At 51.9% G+C, this 19,997-nt stretch overlaps 1 protein-coding gene and 1 pseudogene across 1 annotated transcript in view; one reads left to right on the top strand and one right to left on the bottom strand.

The window, feature by feature from the left end:
• Window positions 1-6,936, bottom strand: part of LOC8036685 (helicase ARIP4) — a 58,182-nt gene extending 51,246 nt beyond the window's left edge. The window contains exons 1-4 of the mRNA XM_029993392.4: window positions 6,154-6,936; window positions 5,422-5,534; window positions 3,240-4,203; window positions 2,744-2,973 (exon numbers count right to left, since the gene is read on the bottom strand). Coding sequence (XP_029849252.2) covers window positions 2,744-2,973; window positions 3,240-4,203; window positions 5,422-5,509 — 1,282 coding nt within the window. The 5' untranslated portion in view covers window positions 5,510-5,534; window positions 6,154-6,936. The remainder of the gene's footprint in view (window positions 1-2,743; window positions 2,974-3,239; window positions 4,204-5,421; window positions 5,535-6,153) is intronic.
• A 7,430-nt stretch (window positions 6,937-14,366) lies between these two features.
• Window positions 14,367-16,561, top strand: LOC115331306 (annotated as a pseudogene).
• The last annotated feature ends 3,436 nt before the right edge of the window (window positions 16,562-19,997 follow it).

Genomic DNA, 19,997 nt, shown 5'->3' with positions numbered 1-19,997 from the left:
GGTATATGTCTGTACAGGTGCCCACTATCAACTTTTACGGATTTTGAAGATTGTCCAAAATGCCCACTTCCCCCAGAACAGCCTTCACCGGACAGCAAAGCCTTCCTGCACTTGGTAATGCAACAAATGTCTAAAAACTAAGAAAAAAAAAAAGCTGCTGTTTTTTTATTTTTTGTAATTTTATTGCACCCCTTTCTTCTGTCCATTTTATTTATTTTATTTCTGTGGTCATTGTCAAACATCTATCAAACAAAGGACGAAAAAGAAAAATGCCCTCGAAGTGCATTGCACAACAGCTGAGCTTGTCAATGATTACACAGAACTTTTTTCCTCATCATCCCGTTTGTTGTTGCTGTTGTTTTTTTTTCTTGCAATTTATATTTGGGTTTTTTCCAACTTTTGGGGCAGTTTTTTTTTGTTTTTTTACTTGTTCTTGGATTTAATATTTAAGATTTCTTGACTTTGAGAAGAGTGACCAAAGAACATCCAAGAATCCTTGATTTTGAGATGAGTGACCAAGAAATGCGTGGCACTTACGGAAATTCAATTCGTGGCCAAGAAAAACTTTCTAGATACACGACTTCAGGTCGAAGGAGTTCTTACGAGATTTGCTTGTCGGAGGAACAAGCAATGCTTTTGGCGTTTGAAACGTGCATGTCTTGATAAGGTAATGTATATCTAATGAAAATGCATTTACATATATTTTAGTTTTCAATAAAAAGGTGGAAATTAGTAATGCGCCGCGAGAAGCCGGGAGTTTTTTTTTACTACAATTCTTGAGGTGAAAACGAGTGTAGAGTTAGAGGTGTTTCCTCCCCCGTGAAAGTAATCATGTCTTTTGGCCCGGCCTTGTGTGAACTGTGTGTGCATGATTGTTCCTTTTTGTTTTGTTTAAACACCCTTTCTAGTTATGCAAGAGTCCTGTAATCGGCTGACAGTATCAATAAATCAATATTCTCCTTTATCTGGACGTTCCATTAGCGGCTACCGCCTTGGCTCTGATTGTTCGGACCAAATAAGCAGCCACACCTTCATTTCGTCTTATTTCTGTCAAACTTTGGGTGGGTGAGACGTCGGTAATTACCGGCAACCCCCTGGTGTCTGATTGCGGTCACCGTAAGAGTGAGCTCCTCCACCTTGCGAGCCAAGAGGTCGTCAGGAGGCAATTCACCCGCTAATGCGAGCAAAGTTTGCAGGTTTCATCTGCTAAGAATTCTCAAATAAAACGAAAAAGCACCTAGCGTAATTTTCTAATGCACCGGTTCTCAAACTCAAGTCCATGCGGGGGGTCTCCCGACGTCCCTGAGCTCCAAAATTTCTTAGAACATCGCTACTCCTAAATAAAGTGTTTTTCCAGTTTAAGCACCGTTTTATCATTTGAAGCCATTCGCTGATGCAAAACTACGAGCCAAACTGCTTCCTAGTATTTGCACTATTGTTTACAACAGGGACCGGCAACCTTTTGCTGCAGTGGGCCAAATCGCCGCAAAGCGAAGACAGAGGGGGGGCCAGATGGAAAACCGAGGAAGGGGGGGGGGAGGGGGTCAGCATTTGACAGACTTGTACAAGATACTAAAAAAAAAGTACTTAAGTTAGTGAATACTAGACAAAACGAAATTTGAGCAGAGTACTAAATACTCATAAAAGTAGCTTGTTACTTTTAAGATACCCTCAAGTTATACAGGGTGTTTCACGAAAGGTTGACAAATTTGATATTGCGAAAACTGTGTGGTCTTAATATTGCTAAAACTGTGTGGTCTTAACGAAAAAAAGCTTGTGTCGTTTCGGTCCTGGGCCAGGGCCTATTTAGAAAAATTATTAAAGTCCGGGATAATTAGAGTAATTATTTTTGCGTAATTAACTTTTTCAATATCGTGTTTAGGGGCATGGTTTCAATTAGAAAATTGCTGAGCATCATTGAAAATCACTAAATCAACATATTGCAGAATGATAGAAGGCCTGCGCGGCAATTTACGGCTTTCTGAAAAACCGCACAAATTCGACGGGTTTTTAAGTTTCGGTTTGTAATCGGAGCACATCTCGGCCCCGACGACCCCGCGGAGAAATAGTGCAACCAGCTTCTGCTGCGTTGAGCGAATACAGCGCAGCAGAGGTTGGTTGCACTATTTCTCCACGGGGCGCGGTGCCGTCGGAGCCGACTAAAGAACATTGAGGGCCAGCACCCAATCATTCTTTGTAATGTGGACTCCAAGATTTTTGTGCAAAAATTCTAACCTGTCATTTTTCATCAGAATCCCCGTAGTAAGCTTGTGTGTGGCAAAAACTGTTTCTAATACATCGGTGTAGCCCCCAACAATTGCTGATGAATAATAGAGTGATTGAGCATGGGAAACTATCGCCTTACGTACCATTTCAAATATAATGGGTCCGATTAGACCAGGTTTTCAAACAACCCTATTTCTTGCACCATTAGTCTTGGAGTGTGTGGGTCGCTGATTGCCAACCCCTGGTTTACAAGGTCTGCGAGCTCCTACGCTGGTTTACTACATCCATGCCAAGGAAATTTGGTGCACTTTCCAGAAATAATTGGGGGTTAAAGGGTTAAACACTTATTTTCAGTTTGCCCCCGTTGAGCCTCTTCCACTTGCGACAATATCTTGGCTCGCTCCGCGAGAGAAACGTTAGATCTCGCCCTCCCGGCGACCGAAACAGACCCCCACCGACGCATCCCCAATTCCGCGTGCCCCAGAAGCAGAAAGAGGGAGAGAGAGGGGGGGCTCACGTGGCAGGGGCGGCACGTCCACGTCGTCGTCGGAGCTGTCGTCGGCCTCGTCGCTGCTGCTGTCGCTGCTCGAGCTGGAGCTGGAGCTACCCAGGGCAATGGGCCCCAGGTGGCTCCCCTGCTGCTGCAGGGCCCGCAGCCGGGCTTCCTGCAGCCGCTTCATGCGCTCCTGCTCCTCCTTCTGCGCATTCAGCGTCACCTCGTCCAGCTCCATCTCGTTCTTGATGTCCCTGCACACCCGCCGTCTCGTAAACACCCATACCGATACCATGGATTGCTCTGAACTCAACCAAAGTTCTTTTCTTCAATGCTATCTCCCGCGAGCAGACAACGCGTCGACTGCTTCCAGCCGAGCATTTCGTCTGCTTCAAACCCACATTATTGACAGATGCTACCGGAATTATAACTCCTCGATGTTTACACTTGTTGCTACTCGAGAATGTCCCACCGGGTGGTATGCGAACAGCGCGTTGCTTGGAAAGCGAGCAACACTCACCGGATATTCTTGCGCTGCAGGCCCTTCTTGGGGTCGAGGGGCACCTCGTGCTTCTTCTTCTTGGCTTCATCCCTCTTGCGGCGCCCCTTCTTGCGGGGTGTACCCTCATTGGAGGTACCCGAGGAGGACGCCTTCTCCTCGGGCTTGGGCTCCTCCTCTGCCTTAGGGCGCTTGGCCGAGGGCGGCGCCTCCTGGGGGGGCCAAGCCCCACCCTCCGCCCGGAACCCCGCCTGCGGGGCCTGAGGGGGCGGGGCCTCGTACCGGCCCTGCTCCTGCCCAAAGTGCTGCTGCTGAGGCGGAGCCCCCTGGGGGACCATGGGCCCCGCCGAGCCCGCCTCCTGCCCCCTGAACGCCGTCTGCCCGGAGAGCCCCATGCCGGTTCCCAAAAGGGGGGACGACGAGGGAAGAGTCCGCTGGTGCAGCCCCATGGGCGCCGGCTGCTCGGGAGGCTGCAGGTGCGACTGATTGGTTGGGGGCCCCGCAAGCGGGTGCTGCTGATTGGCCGGCGGCCCCGCCAGGGAGTGCTGCAGGTAACCACCGCCCTTCTGCGGGGACGGCGGGGACGGCTGGAAGGGCACGTGGTCACCCCGCCCGGTCGGGGGACCCGGAAAGTACTGGGACGAAGGCAGGCCCGTGCCGGAGGCCCCGAGCCACCAGGGTGCGGCCGAGCCCGGGTACAGGTCGTTGCCGCCCTGGTAGCGGGGCTGGTGGGGCTCGCTGGTGGCCGCCGGGTACTGTGGGTGCGGCAGCCAGTAGGGGGAGCCCGAGGAGGGGGCGGGGGGGTGCATGTCCCCGCCCATGGAAAAAGGCGACTGGTGGAACCAGGGGTTGGGGTTCTGGCCACCTGGGTTCAGCGGGGCGGGGCTCGGCACAGCCTGGGACGAACTGGTGCTTGGGAAGCCCGGGAACATGTCCGAGCCCGCAGACTCGGGGCCTCGGCCGCCGCACGTGTTCTCAAGAAGCCCTGCAAAGGGAAGGGGTTCCTCGGTGTCACCGACGAAAGTGCCACTAGTGTTGTAGCGTTGTAACGGAGCAACGGGACAACACCATTACAGACACAAAAACACCACAGACATCATGGCAGACTCATATCTCAGCGTGAGGGCAGCAGACGGCACTGATTATAGTTGGTGACAGGTTCAAGGGATACTGACTGAACCGAAATATGAAGTTTCAAAAATAATGCCCGAGCAAGCTTCTCAGGTCGGTAAAGTACCTAAATATGTGATTCACACAGATGGATAATGACCAGATTATTTTTTTTTTTTAAACAAAGTTCTCTGACTGCGCCGATCAGGCGAACCGTCGGCTGGAAGCAGACAGTGCAAACGAGGCCTTCTGCAAGTAGACGTGGTGGAGCTGACATACTCTTACTTGCCCTCTCTTTCGTTCTTGTTTATCAGATCGCCATAGCATGTCAGGCACTCGTTCGACGACACCGACGACGCGGACGGGCCACAGGTGTGTGGCAGCACTTTAGGTCTCTTCCTCGGTACACGCTCACGCTCCTCATCAAATGTCACTTCGCTGCCGCTGCTGCTGCTGCCGCATGTCGCCATAGCACAACCGAGGTGCAAGCAGGTACGAGCATGCCTGACGAGCATGGAACGGACCGAGGTTGCCAAATACTGGATGGATGGGTTACTAGCAGCTATGCCGTCTGTAACGCGTGGCAGCTCGTGCCACCTAGCCTAAACCAGGCAGAGCGCCTGCCCGAGAACGCCTACCTGGCCGGGCAAGTAGTGCGACATCACAAAGCGAGCTACCAAAAACACGCACCAGGGGTTGTGTACCATATTTATATTTGATTTAATGAATTTTGGGCACAATCTCGCTTAAGACAACGTAACTTAAAACTAATGGGTGTGCCATAAATGTCATTACAAACGACAATTTCCACCCAAATTATTGGTTCTGTATCCCTTTTAGGAACAGACGATCCGCCTCAAGCACTAGCTTTCTGACATTGACAACACTCTGTCACAAGCGCTGAAAAAGCCCAGCGGAAGGCAAGGATTACGTGCTGGGGGCTAAGCATCTTGTAGGCTCTTAACCTATCACCCACCACAGTTGTCTTTAGAAGTTCTCAGGGACCCTCCAGAGAGGGTGTGCCACTTTAACTGTGGAAAGCTACTTGGGCCAAGGGAGGGGGACGCAAATTTGGAAAAGAAACAGAACTTACTCTCCAGCTGTCCCAGGCCCCCGGTCCAAGCCTTCATGTTCTCCGAGTGAGGATCCGACAGCGACCGCACCAGCTCCTTGATGTCCATGCCCCGTCAGCGCCATCCTCGGCGTCTGCAACAGGGCAGGGCGGTGAGACCCTATTTCGTCGGCTCCCCAGGATCGAGCCGCGTCACTGCTCGCGCAATCGGCAGCCCACAAACGCGCTGACATCTCGTTCGTGCAGCCAGTGCCGAGCGGCACAGCGGCGCGATTCTCGTCGTCCTCTCGGCTTTCACAAAGCCGAAGTAATAAACATGCAAAACAAAAGCAGCCTCCGAAAAACGCTTTGCAGAAGGCAGCGGCGTGCCTACGGGTTCTTCGATCACGCCCGAGTCGAGGCAGACTTCGAGGGACCCCAGTGGGCCCTAACCGGGGCGGAAGTAGGGTCCACAGAGCCGTTTGCCAGGCACTGAACGCGAACGATTATCTCGCATCACGATTCGACCCAAAGCTCCGACGGCACTGACAAGACGCCCCTCGGCGGGGCCCCGGCGTGCCGTTGGACGAGATCCGGACGGCACCGAGGCCCCGGGTTCATCAGGGGCACCCAGGGTCCCGTCCTCAGGCCTTTGGGGGCCAAGGTTGGGTGCGAAACAGTCGTCCCCCATGCCCATTGTGAGGCAGGCACCCCTAACCCTACGCCGTCGGGCCGCCGGCCCCATCAGCCGCGGCGCCGTGCGCCGCCGCTCACCTGGAAGCGAGTACGGGGCACATTGCTAGGCCGGCTGGGCCCGGAGCTGGAACCCGGAGAAGCTGGGGGCCTTCGGATTCCGGGACTGTTGACAAAACATTCAGCGACGAAGGGACCGACGAAATGGCGACACTCGCAGCACTCCGTTTCCGTTTCCGGAGGCTTGCCGACAAGAGAGAAGGGGGTCCGAGGTGGGGAACCAGCCGGGCGCTTCGCTGCTGGACGGCTCGCTGCCCGCGGTCTTCGACGGTGGGTTTCCTTTTCGGCCGGTTCGCTGACCTCCGGCGACCAGAAGCTTCGTCAGGGTGCGACCATTAGCCCGCGCTCACTCTCCGCACGATCCCGGCGAACCGCGCTGGCCCACTTCTGGAAGGCATCGCTGGCATCGCGCTTTTGGATCTTTACTTGTTCGACCAACGCAGTCCTCCTCCCGTGTCCGCGGCGGCCGTCGGCTTCCCAGTCAGGATTGAAAGAGGTTCGACTCGGCCGGGGCTCGACGAAAAGGAGCAAAATGAATGCTTCTTGTAAGGCGGTGCGTACGATCGAGCCGTTTAATTGCCTCGGAGAATGACTGGTCCCACGGCGTCTCCAATCGGCAGCTCCTTTGACGAGAGCTCGTTATCGATTTATGCAAAGCGGAGCACGCGTTCATTAGCGCTCTTTCTTCCGGCACTGTGTCGAGAGGCAGTGAAAAAGAAAACGCGACGCTTGAAGCCTTGCACGCTGCCGCGACTTCGGCTCGCCGCTACAAACCCACCTCGGAACTCCGTCCACCGGCCCATTGGGCTGACGGATAGCCGTTTCGCGGCTTTCCGCGATATTTCTCGGACCGCATGAATTAAAAGACTGGCAGTCCGAACGTAATTGGGTTAGAAATAACGCCTGCAGTTCGACACTTGCTTGGAGACCGTTTACAGCGTCTGTGTTTTTTTTTTTTTTTCTCTTTTTATTGGAGGATATCGAGTCCACATGTTTCTCGCACGTGCAAGGAAGGTCTGCCGCAACATCTAAAATCCTCAGAAAAAGACGTCAAACTGAATTATGTTCTCCCGCACAATCACACAATGTTCATCCGCACATTAGTTCTCGTATTGTCTCTTCCGTATTTTTTCTTTTTTTTAATAAATTTGAAATGTTTAGGAAATTATGCATTAGGTAAATTTTCCTCGCCTCCTCCTTGCGCAGGAGCTGTGGTGACTTCTGAAAGACGCCGAACTATGATTGGCTATGATTGAAGGACGGGGTAGACCTCAAGGCATCTTGCTTTGAGGTCTACCCACTATCCTTCGTAAAGAACCAATCAGAGCTCGGCGTTCTGACGTCACCACAACCCCTGCAAAAGAAGCAGACAAACTTGCGCTTTGCATAGGCTTCGTTTTTTTTAGGTTCTGATGACCAAAAACAAGATGGCAAGCTTGTTTTCAGTCTGGTGAGAGCACAATTAAAGTCAGCTGTCCTGAATAAAGGGCACCACAGAAATTTCCTTTCATACCAATTGGTCAGTTGACAAAAGGTCTCAACGGAGGCCAGTCGCACCTGTGATTCTGATAGCCCACTATTTCAGTTTTGTGATTAGAACGTACAATATGTGCCTCTTACATATGTAGGAGGCATGATCCTGTACATTTTGTCGGAGGGTGAGAGGGAGGCACCAGAAGTTTCTGTATTACCTCCACATGGCCACGGCACTTCTCATAGCAGTACTTCAAACTTGTAAATATGGGAAGAAAACTAACGCTCCCCAGTGACTACGTCCAGACATTTAGTGGTTTTGAAGTGCATATACGTCTAGTGAAAGCACCGTTGTTTGCAAGCTTGTATAATAGTATTAACAAAGTACTTTCCAACGTCATTGGGTATCAAGTGGTTTAATGAGGTACGTTCTCTCGGTATGTACTTGTACACTCGGCATTAAACACGTCTAGGGCGCGGGAGCGGTGTGATCCGGATTGCGCGTGTAACATCTGTGGAATTAGGGAAAGGACTCGTTGGTTTTTAGAGTAACAGAACATGGTTTATTATATTGAAAACTCATTTAAGTGAAGTTAGAGAAGGCACGTCCTCCTTCGACTGTCGTTCCAACAAGAAGGGCGAAGTCGCCCCCACCAAGCGTCGGTCCAAGAGGGGGGCTCGTCGTTTATGACCCCACGGTGGGGCGCGCTCTCCACGCGGCCCTCCGTCCCTCTCCCCGGTTTCCCGGAAAGGGGCTGGTGCCTCGGTTTCTGCTCGTCTTCGAAGTCGCTCTTCCTTCCCTCTTCCCGGCTCGGGCATCTCCACGTTTTCTTCTTTTTATTTTACAACACATTCCCCCCCAAAATGACAGCGTCATTTTTTTGTCCCGTTATGCGATCTCTAGAGGGTACAATAACTGTATGGGTCTTTTGAGCGTTGACCCTCCAGGCATCTTGAGCAGGCATGATCGTACTTTGCCGTCTCTTCCCGGAAACACCTTCTGGATCCTAGCGAGTCTCCACTGCTGTCGGGGCCGCAGGCCGTCTCGGAGAAGAACCAGATCACCCTCTTCCAGCAGTTTTCCCTGGCGTTGTTTCTGGCTTTGCACTTTCCTCAGTTCCACCAGGTACTCTTGGCTCCATCGGCGCCAGAAGGCTTCCGTTATCATCTGTCGGTGGGTCCAAAACCTGCGGAGGTCGGTGTGAACACCTTCGACATCTTTCTTCCCCATGCTTGGCAGCGTCGTCAGTCGTCTGCCCGTCAAAAAGAAAGACGGACAGAGGGGCTCGGGCTCTCCGGGTTCGTCGTAGACGTGAGTAAGCGGTCTCGAGTTCAATACCGCCTCGATCTCGGTCAGTGTTGTTGCCAACTCGTCGAAATTTAAACATCTGGCACCAATCGCTTTCTTTAGTGAGAGCTTCGTTGATCCGACGAGGCGCTCGTAGAACCCGCCCCACCATGGGGCGCGCTCGACGATGAATTTCCACTCGATTCGTGCGTTGGTAACGTAACCAAGGACCTCGAGATCACGAATAGCGCTCCATAGTTGTTGGAGGTCTCTGTTGGCTTTCTTGAATGAGAGTGCGTTATCGCTGTAAATGGTCCGAGGGACACCTCTTCGTGAGATGAAACGTCTCAGCGCCATCAAAAATGACTCGGTGGACATATCTCTGACGAGCTCTAAGTGAATCGCTCTCGTTACGGCACAAGTGAACAAAGTCACATAGGACTTGTGCAGTCCGTTTTCTCCCTTTACCAGCAGTGGTCCTGCAAAGTCGACGCCAGTGACCTCGAAGGGTTGAGCCTGTGTCACTCGGTCTCGTGGAAGCGGAGCGGTCACTTCCGTCGCCGGACGGGCATTGAAGCGCTGGCACGTCACGCATCCCTTGATTATCTTCTTCACCAATTGCCGTGCTCGCACCACCCAGTACCTCTCTCTAAGCTGGGCCAGGGTGTCCCGAACTCCCCCGTGTAGCACCTGACGATGCGACTGTCGGACAAGCAATTCTCCCAAGCGATGTCTGCCTGTCAATACGCTGGGGTGTCGTTCAGAGTACGGCTTGTCACTCTGTTGAAGCCTACCGGTGACACGGAGAATGCCGTCATCGTCAATGTGCACTGGGACGTCTCGTAGAGGCGAGTCCGATGGAAGACGCTCCCTTTTTTGTGTACTCCCGATTTCCCGTTGAAGCTCTTCCCGCTGTACTTGACGTATCCAGTATTTTTCGGCTTGATCCAGTTCGATGGCTGTAAGTTGACCGGTGTTACTGTTTACATGCCGTAGCTTGCCGACATAGCGCAGAATCCACGCTGTCACCCGAAAGAGGCGTGCTGCATCGCTGTAGCGTTCAATGTTCAGCACTGAAGGAACCGCAGTGGAGCTCGTTGCCTGGAGCACCTCAATCGTCCTTCTCTCCACCAACGCTGTCGGCGGAGAGTCATCCACTAGTGGGGAGTGTGGCCAAGAGCTCTCGTGCATCTTGATCCACGGTGCTCCCTCCCACCAAAGAGAACTGTCAACAAGCTGATCAGCACCGATCCCTCTGGTCATGAGATCTGCCGGGTTTTCCAGTCCGGGGCAGTGTCTCCACGCAGAGATGTCGGTGAGGCGTTGAATCTCAGTCACCCGGTTCTGCACGAACTGTTTCCACTGAGATAGCTCCCCTGTGATCCAATGCAGAGCTATCGTTGAGTCCGTCCAGAAGTGTGACTCGTCTGGCGTTTGTTTCAAGCTTCGCATGACGTAGCTGTGCAACCTGGCCGCCAACAGACATGCCATCAACTCCAGTCGCGGTAGTGTCAGTTGCTTGACTGGAGCGATTCGTGACTTGCTCATCAGGATGGTCGATGTAGTACTTCCATCCGCGTCTGTGACACAGATGTAAGCCACTGCTCCGTACCCGATCGGGCTGGCGTCGGCAAATACGTGCAGGGTAGTTTTCTCCGCACTTCCAGTCGTGCCGGCTTGGTAGTAGCGCTGCACCCGAATGTTTTGCAGATCGTTCAGTTCACTACACCATTGCATCCATTTCCCGTCCAAGTCCTGTGGCAGTTTTTCATCCCATTCCACATGTCGTTGCCATAGCTGCTGGAATAGAGCTTTTGCCCTAACAGTGAATGGTGACAACCATCCGAGGGGGTCGTACAGGCGAGCCGTTGTTTTGAGAAGGGATCTCTTCGTGCTCATTCCAGAATCTGGTTGCGTAGTCGTCGATGGAGTGAACGTCAGGTGATCAGTGTGGGGGCTCCACGTCAGTCCCAACACCTTGAGGACGCCCGTGAGATATCCTAGGTGCTTGGCCTCACAACTGTCATTCACGAAGCGTTCGTTCATACTCTGGTTATTTGAGGCCCACTTGTGGAGTGTCATGGAAGCAGTCCCGAAGATGGCGTTTGCGTCGTTGTAAAGCCTCATAGCTTCCTCCTCGTTTTCTGCTCCCGTCAGGAGGTCGTCGACGTAGAGGCAATCCGCAAGAATCGTTGCTGTGTCTGGGTAGTCTTCCTCCATGCTCTTCAGATGATGCCTGAGGGTTGCCACGAGCAGGAATGGGCTGGCTGTTGTTCTGAAGGGAACTCTCGTCATGCGCCAAGCTTGTACCTGGGGTCGCGGTTCATTCGCGTCTGGCGTCGTCTGGTACCACAGGAAGCGCAATGCGTCCCGGTCCTCTTCCTGTATTACAATCTGCAGGAATGCTTTTTCGATATCTGCCACCAACGCGATTCTGTGGCTTCTGAAGTTGAGTAGCAAGCCAACGAGGTCAGCGGTCAAGTTAGGTCCGCTTTCAAGGTTTTGGTTAAGTGACCTCGACCTGTTGCCATGCGATGAAGCGTCAAACACGACGCGCAACCTCGTCGTACTGCTTGACTCTCGGAGCACCGCCTGATGTGGCATGTAGTAGGTCGGCTTCTGCTCGTCGACGTCGTTCCTCGTTACCGGCTCTGCCATTCCTTCGAAACAGTACTGTCTCATTACAGCGTCGTACTCGCGAAGCAGGTCCGGTGTTTTTTGGAGACGGTTCGTCAGCTGGGTCAGTCGTTTTTCTGCTATTTCCCTGTTGTCGTCGAGATTCACGTTTGATTTCCAGGGAAGAGCAACTTCGTATCGGGAACCAACTCGTTTGATGGTCTCCTCGAAGGAGTCTAGCTGCCGTTGTTTTGCCGAGTCAACTCCTTCGTTTTCAGTCACTCCGATTGACTCCAGTGTCCAAAACCGCTCTAAGCAGTCTGTTGCTTCAGCCGTTGCCACTGATGTCTTGAGGGCGATCGTTTGCGTACATTGTACGTCGTGAACTGTTCCTCTCATGGGACCCTGGATACTCCATCCGAATGCAGTCTCGACCGCTCTTAGCTTCTCTTTTAGTGGTCTGGATTTCCCCGTCACAAGGTCCCAGTAGTGCTCTGAGCCGATGAGAAGGTCAATATCACCACGTTGCTCGTTTTTAGTCGAGTCGGCCATCTTCAATTGCCCGAGTAGTTTCTTCAGGTTGGGTTCTGGGATAGGGATCTTCTGATCGCATATCACGTCCGTTTCAAGAACTTCGAGCTTATGTATCTTGCCGTTTTGTGCCGTTAATGAAACCAGTACCCTGCTAAATACTCGTTCTGATTGGTGTCCGCCGAATACTCCGACGGTCAGTGTCTCCTGTCCCAAGATCTTGCACTCGAGCCGTTCGGACGCGTTCTTTGTAATGAACGAACGTTGGCTCCCTCCGTCGAAGAGAGCTCGGACGAACATCCCGTTGGTTTCTCCTGCACACCAGATTGTTGCAGTCTGGAGAAGGACAGCTGGCCCGGCAGCTTCGCCTGTGGCGGTTTCCAGATTCACTGGGACGCTCGTTATCGCATTTCGGTTTGCTTCTACCTTGGTTGACGTGTAGCCTGGGTCGCACATCGTTGTCGCATGCCGTCTCGAACACTTCGTGCATTGCATGCTGCTTCTGCATTCATTCGAGCGGTGATTAGGTTTCGTGCAACGGAAGCATCGTCTCTCCAAGCGCAGCAGTCTTTTCTTCTCTTCGATTGAAATGTCAGCAGAGCAGGCAGCTGTCGCGTGGTTTTTTTCTTTGCAGAAGAAACAGCTATCAGGTTTCGTTGTTTGATGCAGTAATGCTGCGGAGGATTGATAGCGTTCTCTGGGACTTCCCTTTTTCTCGTTTTTCTTCTGACTGAATCCACGCGGCTGTTGCCTCGTGTCCATAGCTTGTTGTGCAGCTAGGTTCTCGCGGCTCTGGACTTCAACTCTCAAAAAGGCAAGCAGTCGTGAGAATAGTGTCACGATACCTCGTTCAGTGGTGCTTGTCTCCGTCGGTCGTTCCTGAGAGTCCTCGGATCCGGTGGACATCCCTCCGGCTGAAGCGTCCAGCGTCGACACGTCCGATGCTTGCTCGTTCACGATCGTTCTGTTAAAATCCAGCAGGATTTCTTTTGACAGCGCACGCTGAACCACTGGAAACAAAAGAGCACCGAAGGTCTGATGCTTCTGTCCGAGGGCCTCCAGTCCTCGGAGATGGGAGATGATGGTGTCGTAGAGTCGACGGAGACCCCGGACGTCGTCGGCGTCTCGCACTGGCTGTAGATCTAGGAGCTTCCGCATGTGTGTCTGAACGAGGACGTCCTCATTTCCGAAGCGTTTCTTCAGCAGAAGCACGGCGTCCTCGTAGCACCGTGATGTGGGAGGCAAACCCCTGATGGCACTTGACGCCTCGCCGGTCACCGCAGCCCTGAGGTACCCGAACTTGTCCAAAGTCGTTAGCTGGTCGTTGGTGTGTATTACTTGCTCGAACTGCTCCCAGAACTCTTGCCAAGAGATGCTTTTGCCGTCGAACTTGTGTAGCTCGAGCTTCGGGAGCTTCACTCGGCAGGCAGTCGTTGTCGCGTTTCCGTTGTTGCTCATCGGCGATGAATCCAAATTTCGTGGTGCACTTCCTCGGACTTCCTTCAACTCTTCTTGAAGTGTTGCAATACAGGTGACGACCCGATCATTGTATTCAATTGTTCGCACAAAGTTTTGCTCGGCTTCTCCTTCCGGCACTAGTGGCTCGATGGCGGCGTCCACCTCGTTCAGTTGTGCTTGAAGGGCGCCAAGCCTTGCGGAGGAGATGCTGAGGTTCTTTTCGTTTTTCTCGTTGCTTTTGATGTACGAATCAATTTCAGAAAGGAGTTTGGTCACCTGTGTTCGCAGTGCAGTTCGTTTCCCCTTGAGTCGTTCCATGATCCGGAGCTCGTTTCCTCAGCCGTTGGCGAATCCAAGATGGCTCCTGCCTTCTTCTCGTTGGCGAATCCAAGATGGCTATCCAAGATGGCTCCTGCCTTCTTCTCGTTCGTCGTTTTCACTTTTCAGTCGTTGGATGTTCTGCGTTGAAGTCATGTCCTAATTTCCTTCATCCCGGGTTTCGGCACCAACTTTTTAACAGTGTGGAATTAGGGAAAGGACTCGTTGGTTTTGAGAGTAACAGAACATGGTTTATTATATTGAAAACTCATTTAAGTGAAGTTAGAGAAGGCACGTCCTCCTTTGACTGTCGTTCCAACAAGAAGGGCGAAGTCGCCCCCACCAAGCGTCTGTCCAAGAGGGGGGCTCGTCGTTTATGACCCCACGGTGGGGCGCGCTCTCCACGCGGCCCTCCGTCCCTCTCCCCGGTTTCCCGGAAAGGGGCTGGTGCCTCGGTTTCTGCTCGTCTTCGAAGTCGCTCTTCCTTCCCTCTTCCCGGCTCGGGCATCTCCACGTTTTCTTCTTTTTATTTTACAACAACATCTACCGGTGGACGCTGGGCCCGAGGTAGCGTGCCTCTGAGCATGTGCTGCCATAGTGCAGCACTGGGCAGATGCCAAATGCCTACGTTTGTGTTGACCCTCCTGCAGACTCCGCTGGCTGCCGGAGGAGCGCTCGGAGCCTTCGAGCTACGAAATCAAGGTACTCGGCGTGGCGGCCCATGCGCCGCGTTCTAGTTCCGTACTCTTACGAAACCTCTCGTGGTGTGCGCGGGAAACTATGGATTTTTTCGTTTGCGTGTATTGCTCCCTCACCCCTACTGTGAGCATGTGGTATCCTCCGTCTCCTTTTCTTCTTTCTACTACCTTTGACGCGCCCCAAGTGAGCGTGCCTAGTGACAGTTGAGAAAGAAGCCACCCTCGTGCCCGGCCCGGACGGCATGTGCGTTCCAGTCTGATGCCTGTCTCGCGCCTGTCAAGCTTTCAACCAGTCAAGCCGGCCACCACTAACTCGCTTTTAGCCCTTCTAGTTAACGTCTGTATTTAATGTAAATATACTTTCTTATTTCTTTCGAAGACTCAGCCTTCATATCTTACATCTGGCGCAGTCGACCTTGAACTGTGAAAGCCTACCAGAGCCCGACCGCCAGTCTTGCCTTGATTTGCCTGGTTCCGCCTACGCCCCGTCATGAACACCTGCAACCATTCTCGACAAGAAACCCGAAAGCTCTGGAACGACATACTGCCGCCCCTCGCGTCTTCGCAAAGCGCTAGGAACGCACTTCGTTTCTGCAATTTCTGGTGAGCGGAACGTTTCGTAGCCCTTTGGTAAGCCTTGCCCAACACAGCCATGCCCGGCATTGTCTGGAAGGAACTGGATGCAAGAACTATGTCATTTCCATGCGTCAAGCTTATTAAAGAAGAGCTCGCTGCACGTGAGCTAGACACTTCCGGCAAAAAAGAAGACCTCATCCAGCGACTCGCCGCGGACATCGAGGCGCGCCGCGAATCTTCACCTAGCCTGGACCAAGCGTTGGCCCCTGCCGCTGGCTCTTTGGCACTAGACCCCATCACGCTACAAAACCTTGCTGTTTTGTTGCAGCAGCCGCCTCGTCCTTCCACGACAGTTACAACGCTACCAGACCCGTCCGTGACCCTCCCACATTTTGACGGCTCGCCAAAGCAAAACGTCAAAGAATGGCTTGAGGACTTTTAACGCGTCCAGCAACTTGCCTTATGGGATGGCGCCACCACCCGGCTCATCGCAGCAAGCAAGTTGAAAGGTACAGCACGAAACTGGCACCTGGCGTTCGGAAGCCAATACGACACGTGGCCAGCTTGGAGAGACGCCCTCAAAGAGACTTTCATCACAGAATGGACCCTGATCCACTGGCAGGAACGGGTTATGGACGTGACTCAAGGGATTGGCGAATCCCTTCATCAGTATGCCTTCGCCAAATTAAGGACCATCCAACGCTGCCCACGGCCGGTAACCCTGAGCGATCCGCAGAAGATCAACACCTACTCCAAGGCATGCGGGACCAACATATCGTCGCAGCATTGGCAGCCAATAGGCCAACAGCCGTCCAAGCCTTTCTTGCGACATGCACAAGCCTGGATAGGTCCGCCCAACACGCCAAGGAAAGCCATTCGACTACTGCAGCCCAACCCAATCACCAACATCATTCGTCTAGGTCGGCTGGATTTCAACGTCCTATTCATTCTACGTAGCGCTCTGGCTTGACGTCACCATCACCCCTAGCCTCACGTCTACGGGTCGCAGACCTGCCCACCGACTTGCAAGAGGCCAAATACCAAGCCATCTCGTCGCAATATGGAGCCCCAGCGTTTCGTAATGGCCAAGACTTGTCCCAAGCGGTCTGCTATAAATGCAAACACCTCGGACACCTCGCTTCGAAGTGTACAACATACACCGATGAGTCAGCACATGCATAGTCGTCGGCAGCTAGGGTCATGCCTGCAAAGCCATTTTCACCAGCTTTTCACAGCATGCCAGCGACTCTTGAAGACTCTAAGCAGCAATGCTCATTCTTTTTAGCCACCATCACTGGAATTGGAGACTATGATGCTTTCCCAGACCCGGGTTCCAAGCTGACTCTCATAGCGAAGTCGCTTGTTCCAGCACGCATGCTACATCCCTGGACCGATCCTCCACTGGCAGTTGTAGGAGGTACCACCATACTCCCAGCGGGTACAGCTTTTCTTAAGATCACCATTTAGGGGAAAATTTTCTTCCTAAATTTAGCAGAGAAAGTTTTCCGCTAAATTTAGCGGGGAGTTTTTACCGCTAAATTTAGCAGGGAAAATTTTCCGTTAAATTTAGCGGGGAAATTTACCCATAATGCAACGCGCTGTGACATCTATGACATCACTGGTGACCTTCATGACATCACACGTGACGTCATCATGGGAAACGTCCCATAATGCACCGCGCAACTACGCCGACGCCGCTCAAGCCGGAAACGGGCGCCTAATAGCTGTGCTCTGAAAGAAAGAGTATGGTGAGGTGAACGAGGCGTGACGTACGGCAAGGAAGGAGAGGGAGATGTGGGTTTGCGAGTGTACGCAAGAGACTTTTGCTGAATGAGACGGTTCGACTTCGGCTCCGTCTCGAAGTCAATACACCGCGACGCATGGCCCCGTCCCAGCGCCCGGCAAGCTCCTGCAGTGTCCTACCTGGGGCACGTTCATCGGGAACAGGAGTGGCTCACAGCTGAAGCTTTAACAAAGTTCATCAGCAATCACCTACTCAACCTCCATGGCGACGTGAGTCTGGAACTGTCTGCCTAGAACTGTATTTATTATTTCTTTTAAATTCATTTAATATATTTTTAACTCTGAATCTTCTATTTAAGCGCGAAACACATGTACGACGAAACCGTCCGATCCGATGTGCGGACTGCCGGAATGACCTTGGGGGGCGAGGGTTTTCGTAGCTCCGGAGAGCGTTGAAAACCCTCGCCTCCGACCAATGTATTGCCTGATCGGACGTCAAATCGGACGGTTTCGTCGTACATGTGTTTCGCGCTTTAGCCCTTTTTTCTACTCTTTGTAAATATACATTTGTTTATTGATTTAACCCGCGAGTCTCACCTCTCCTGATTTCGTGCGCGTTTGCGGTTGTACGTGACACCCCCATAGGGTATTTTCACATGACGTCAATCCACCATTTTCTTGTTACTTTGTTTTTCAAACAACATTACTAATTTGAAGGATTACATCGCAACTTGTTGAGGAGATCCACCTTGCAAGACTTATAAGCTCCTATGCTCTATGCATATGAGGGGTAAAGAAAATACTTGGTATGCTTGCCTTCAGCACACGCCAGTTTGGCAACAACAAAATGGTGCACGAAAATACGTCGGTGAAAGCACGTATAATGAAGTTCTGGCCATTTTGTCTACACATTTGAAGTGCATAATTATTTTTCTGGACTTTTTTAACAAGATATTAGTGTGTTCGATGTGATACCGCTCCTTTGAACACATTTAGACCAAAAGAAAAGTGCCAAAATTTTGTTGTAGTATTCCTTTAAAGGGATACTACAACGAAATTTCGGCGCTTATTCTTTGATCTATTCGTGCTCAATGAAGCATTATCAAATCAGACACACTAATTTCTTGTTGCAAAAGACACGAAAAGGAATTTTAAAATGAATTAAACGATTAGCAAAGAGCACGTGGTGAATGTCACTAACACCTCGTTTGTAATGCCAGTCTAGGACCTTGACAGAAAGTGATGGTAACTGTCTCGCGTCCGGCCAAGACGAGAGAAGAGCTGAAGGAGGAACCCCCCTTTCCCTGAGACACTCTTATGTGTGTCCCAGAAGTCGCTCTTGTCCCTCCACAAGATTATAGACGATTCACCCGTCACTCAAAATTCATACAAAGACTGCTTTGAGATTACTTGCAGTGGCCCGATCACTAGTGTGCTTCGGCTGCTTTCAGCGGATGCTACAAGCCATCTGGGCTTATCCAAGGCCGTGTGAATGTCACGTGACCCTGGAGAGGGGGCACAGCGATGCGCAGAAAGCATATCACGGGTTACGCCCACACAGTGGGATTGACTATAAGATAGCTCGCAGCGTCCGGTAGTCAGGTCCCGAGACAAACTACGTCATGATTGCGGCGGATGTGACATACTCTCCGCTGGCTGCTTTCCAAGTGTTTGCTAGGGTCGGTTGTTTATAACGAAAAATACAGCCATCAGGCTCAAAATGCAAACGTGCGATTGTCATTTACAAATATTGTGGATCATATTCAGCCTATTTGTTAAAAGGATACTTCGTGGAAGTATCCCTTTACAGGGAAACTCCGGTCAAGTTTCAATGTTGAGTAAACAATGCAGTCCTAAGTCGTATCATCTGAAAAGCCCACACGTAAAGTATAACGACGCAATTCTGCCCAAAAATGTATTAAACCGGCCAACGAAGTCGAAGCAGCTCCACGATCGCCAAAATCCGCCCAATCTAGAGGGCGACACAGCGCAGTGAACGCCGCTGTGTGGACACAACCAACACTGTGTGGAACATTTACTACTGCAAGAATTTTTTTTTTTTTTTTTACTTTTCAATGTGGGGAGCGTGAGCGCGAGAGAAAAAATATTGCATGATGGGGTCCCGTCGGCCGCTTTCGTTGATGACATAGTGACATCTCCGTACCACGTGATGCCCAGTAGTGCCTGCCGTAGGAAAGGTTTTGGTTTCGTCTTTTGATATTTTTAAACAAAAATCCCATTATGATGTGCCACAATTAGGGTGACCATATTCCTTTAGGTAGAAAACGGGAGGGGAGGAGGGGGGTGCACTAAATATAGACCAAGCACAAACTGACGGCGCTTGTGCCGTCAGTTTGTACTTGACCTTCACGCTATTTATTTCGAAAATGCATATCCAACTAGCCCACCTTAATATTTTAGTAAATATAGACCGTTCCATTACGGTCATAACAGAGAGAGTAATGCAGAGGGAAAGTTCGTCTGCTTCTTGTGCAGGGGTAGCAGTGACGTCAGAACGCCGAGCCCTCATTGGCTGATCGCAACCCCCTGTCTGAGTGTCGTCTGCGCCTTTGCGACGTCGTCTGCTCGCAACGTCGTCTGCGTCTGTCGTACCTTTCCTGCAACTTGCAGAAGTGCAGAGGCCAGGTTAACAAAATGATCTTGCGCCAAAAAAATGTGTAAGTCAAAACTTGAGAACAAATTCGTATTCACGAAACAAAATTTTCGTAAGTTTTGCGCAGGTTACGACCATACCTCGGCAAACCTCACTCATGAGGGCCCTCACTCACCCTCACTCACCCTCATCTTCACAGGTGAGGTGAGGGTGAGTGAGTTTCTGAACCAGGAAAATTCATGAGTGAGGGTGAGTGAGGGCCGTGAGGGCCATGAGGGCGGTGAGGGGTATGAGGACCATGAGTGTGTGAGGGCGGTGAGCGGCGTGAGGGCCATGAGTGCGTGAGTGGTGTGAGGGCGGTGAGTGCGTGAGGGGTGTGAGGGCCATGAGTGCGTGAGGCGAGTGAGTGGCATGGAGAGGCGCGAGGGCGGTGAGTGCATCAGGTGGTGAGGGCCATGAGTGCGTGAGGGCGGTGAGTGCGTGAGGCCCCCTTCAGATCGAGCATCTTTCTCAGCAATTTTGGTGTTAATGGCGGGTTGTTCTCTAGCTT

This window comes from Ixodes scapularis, unplaced genomic scaffold (genome assembly GCF_016920785.2).
Source record: "Ixodes scapularis isolate PalLabHiFi unplaced genomic scaffold, ASM1692078v2 PGA_scaffold8__174_contigs__length_109621045, whole genome shotgun sequence".
Lineage (NCBI taxonomy): Eukaryota > Metazoa > Arthropoda > Arachnida > Ixodida > Ixodidae > Ixodes > Ixodes scapularis.
This window is presented reverse-complemented; position numbering and strand designations above follow the sequence as displayed.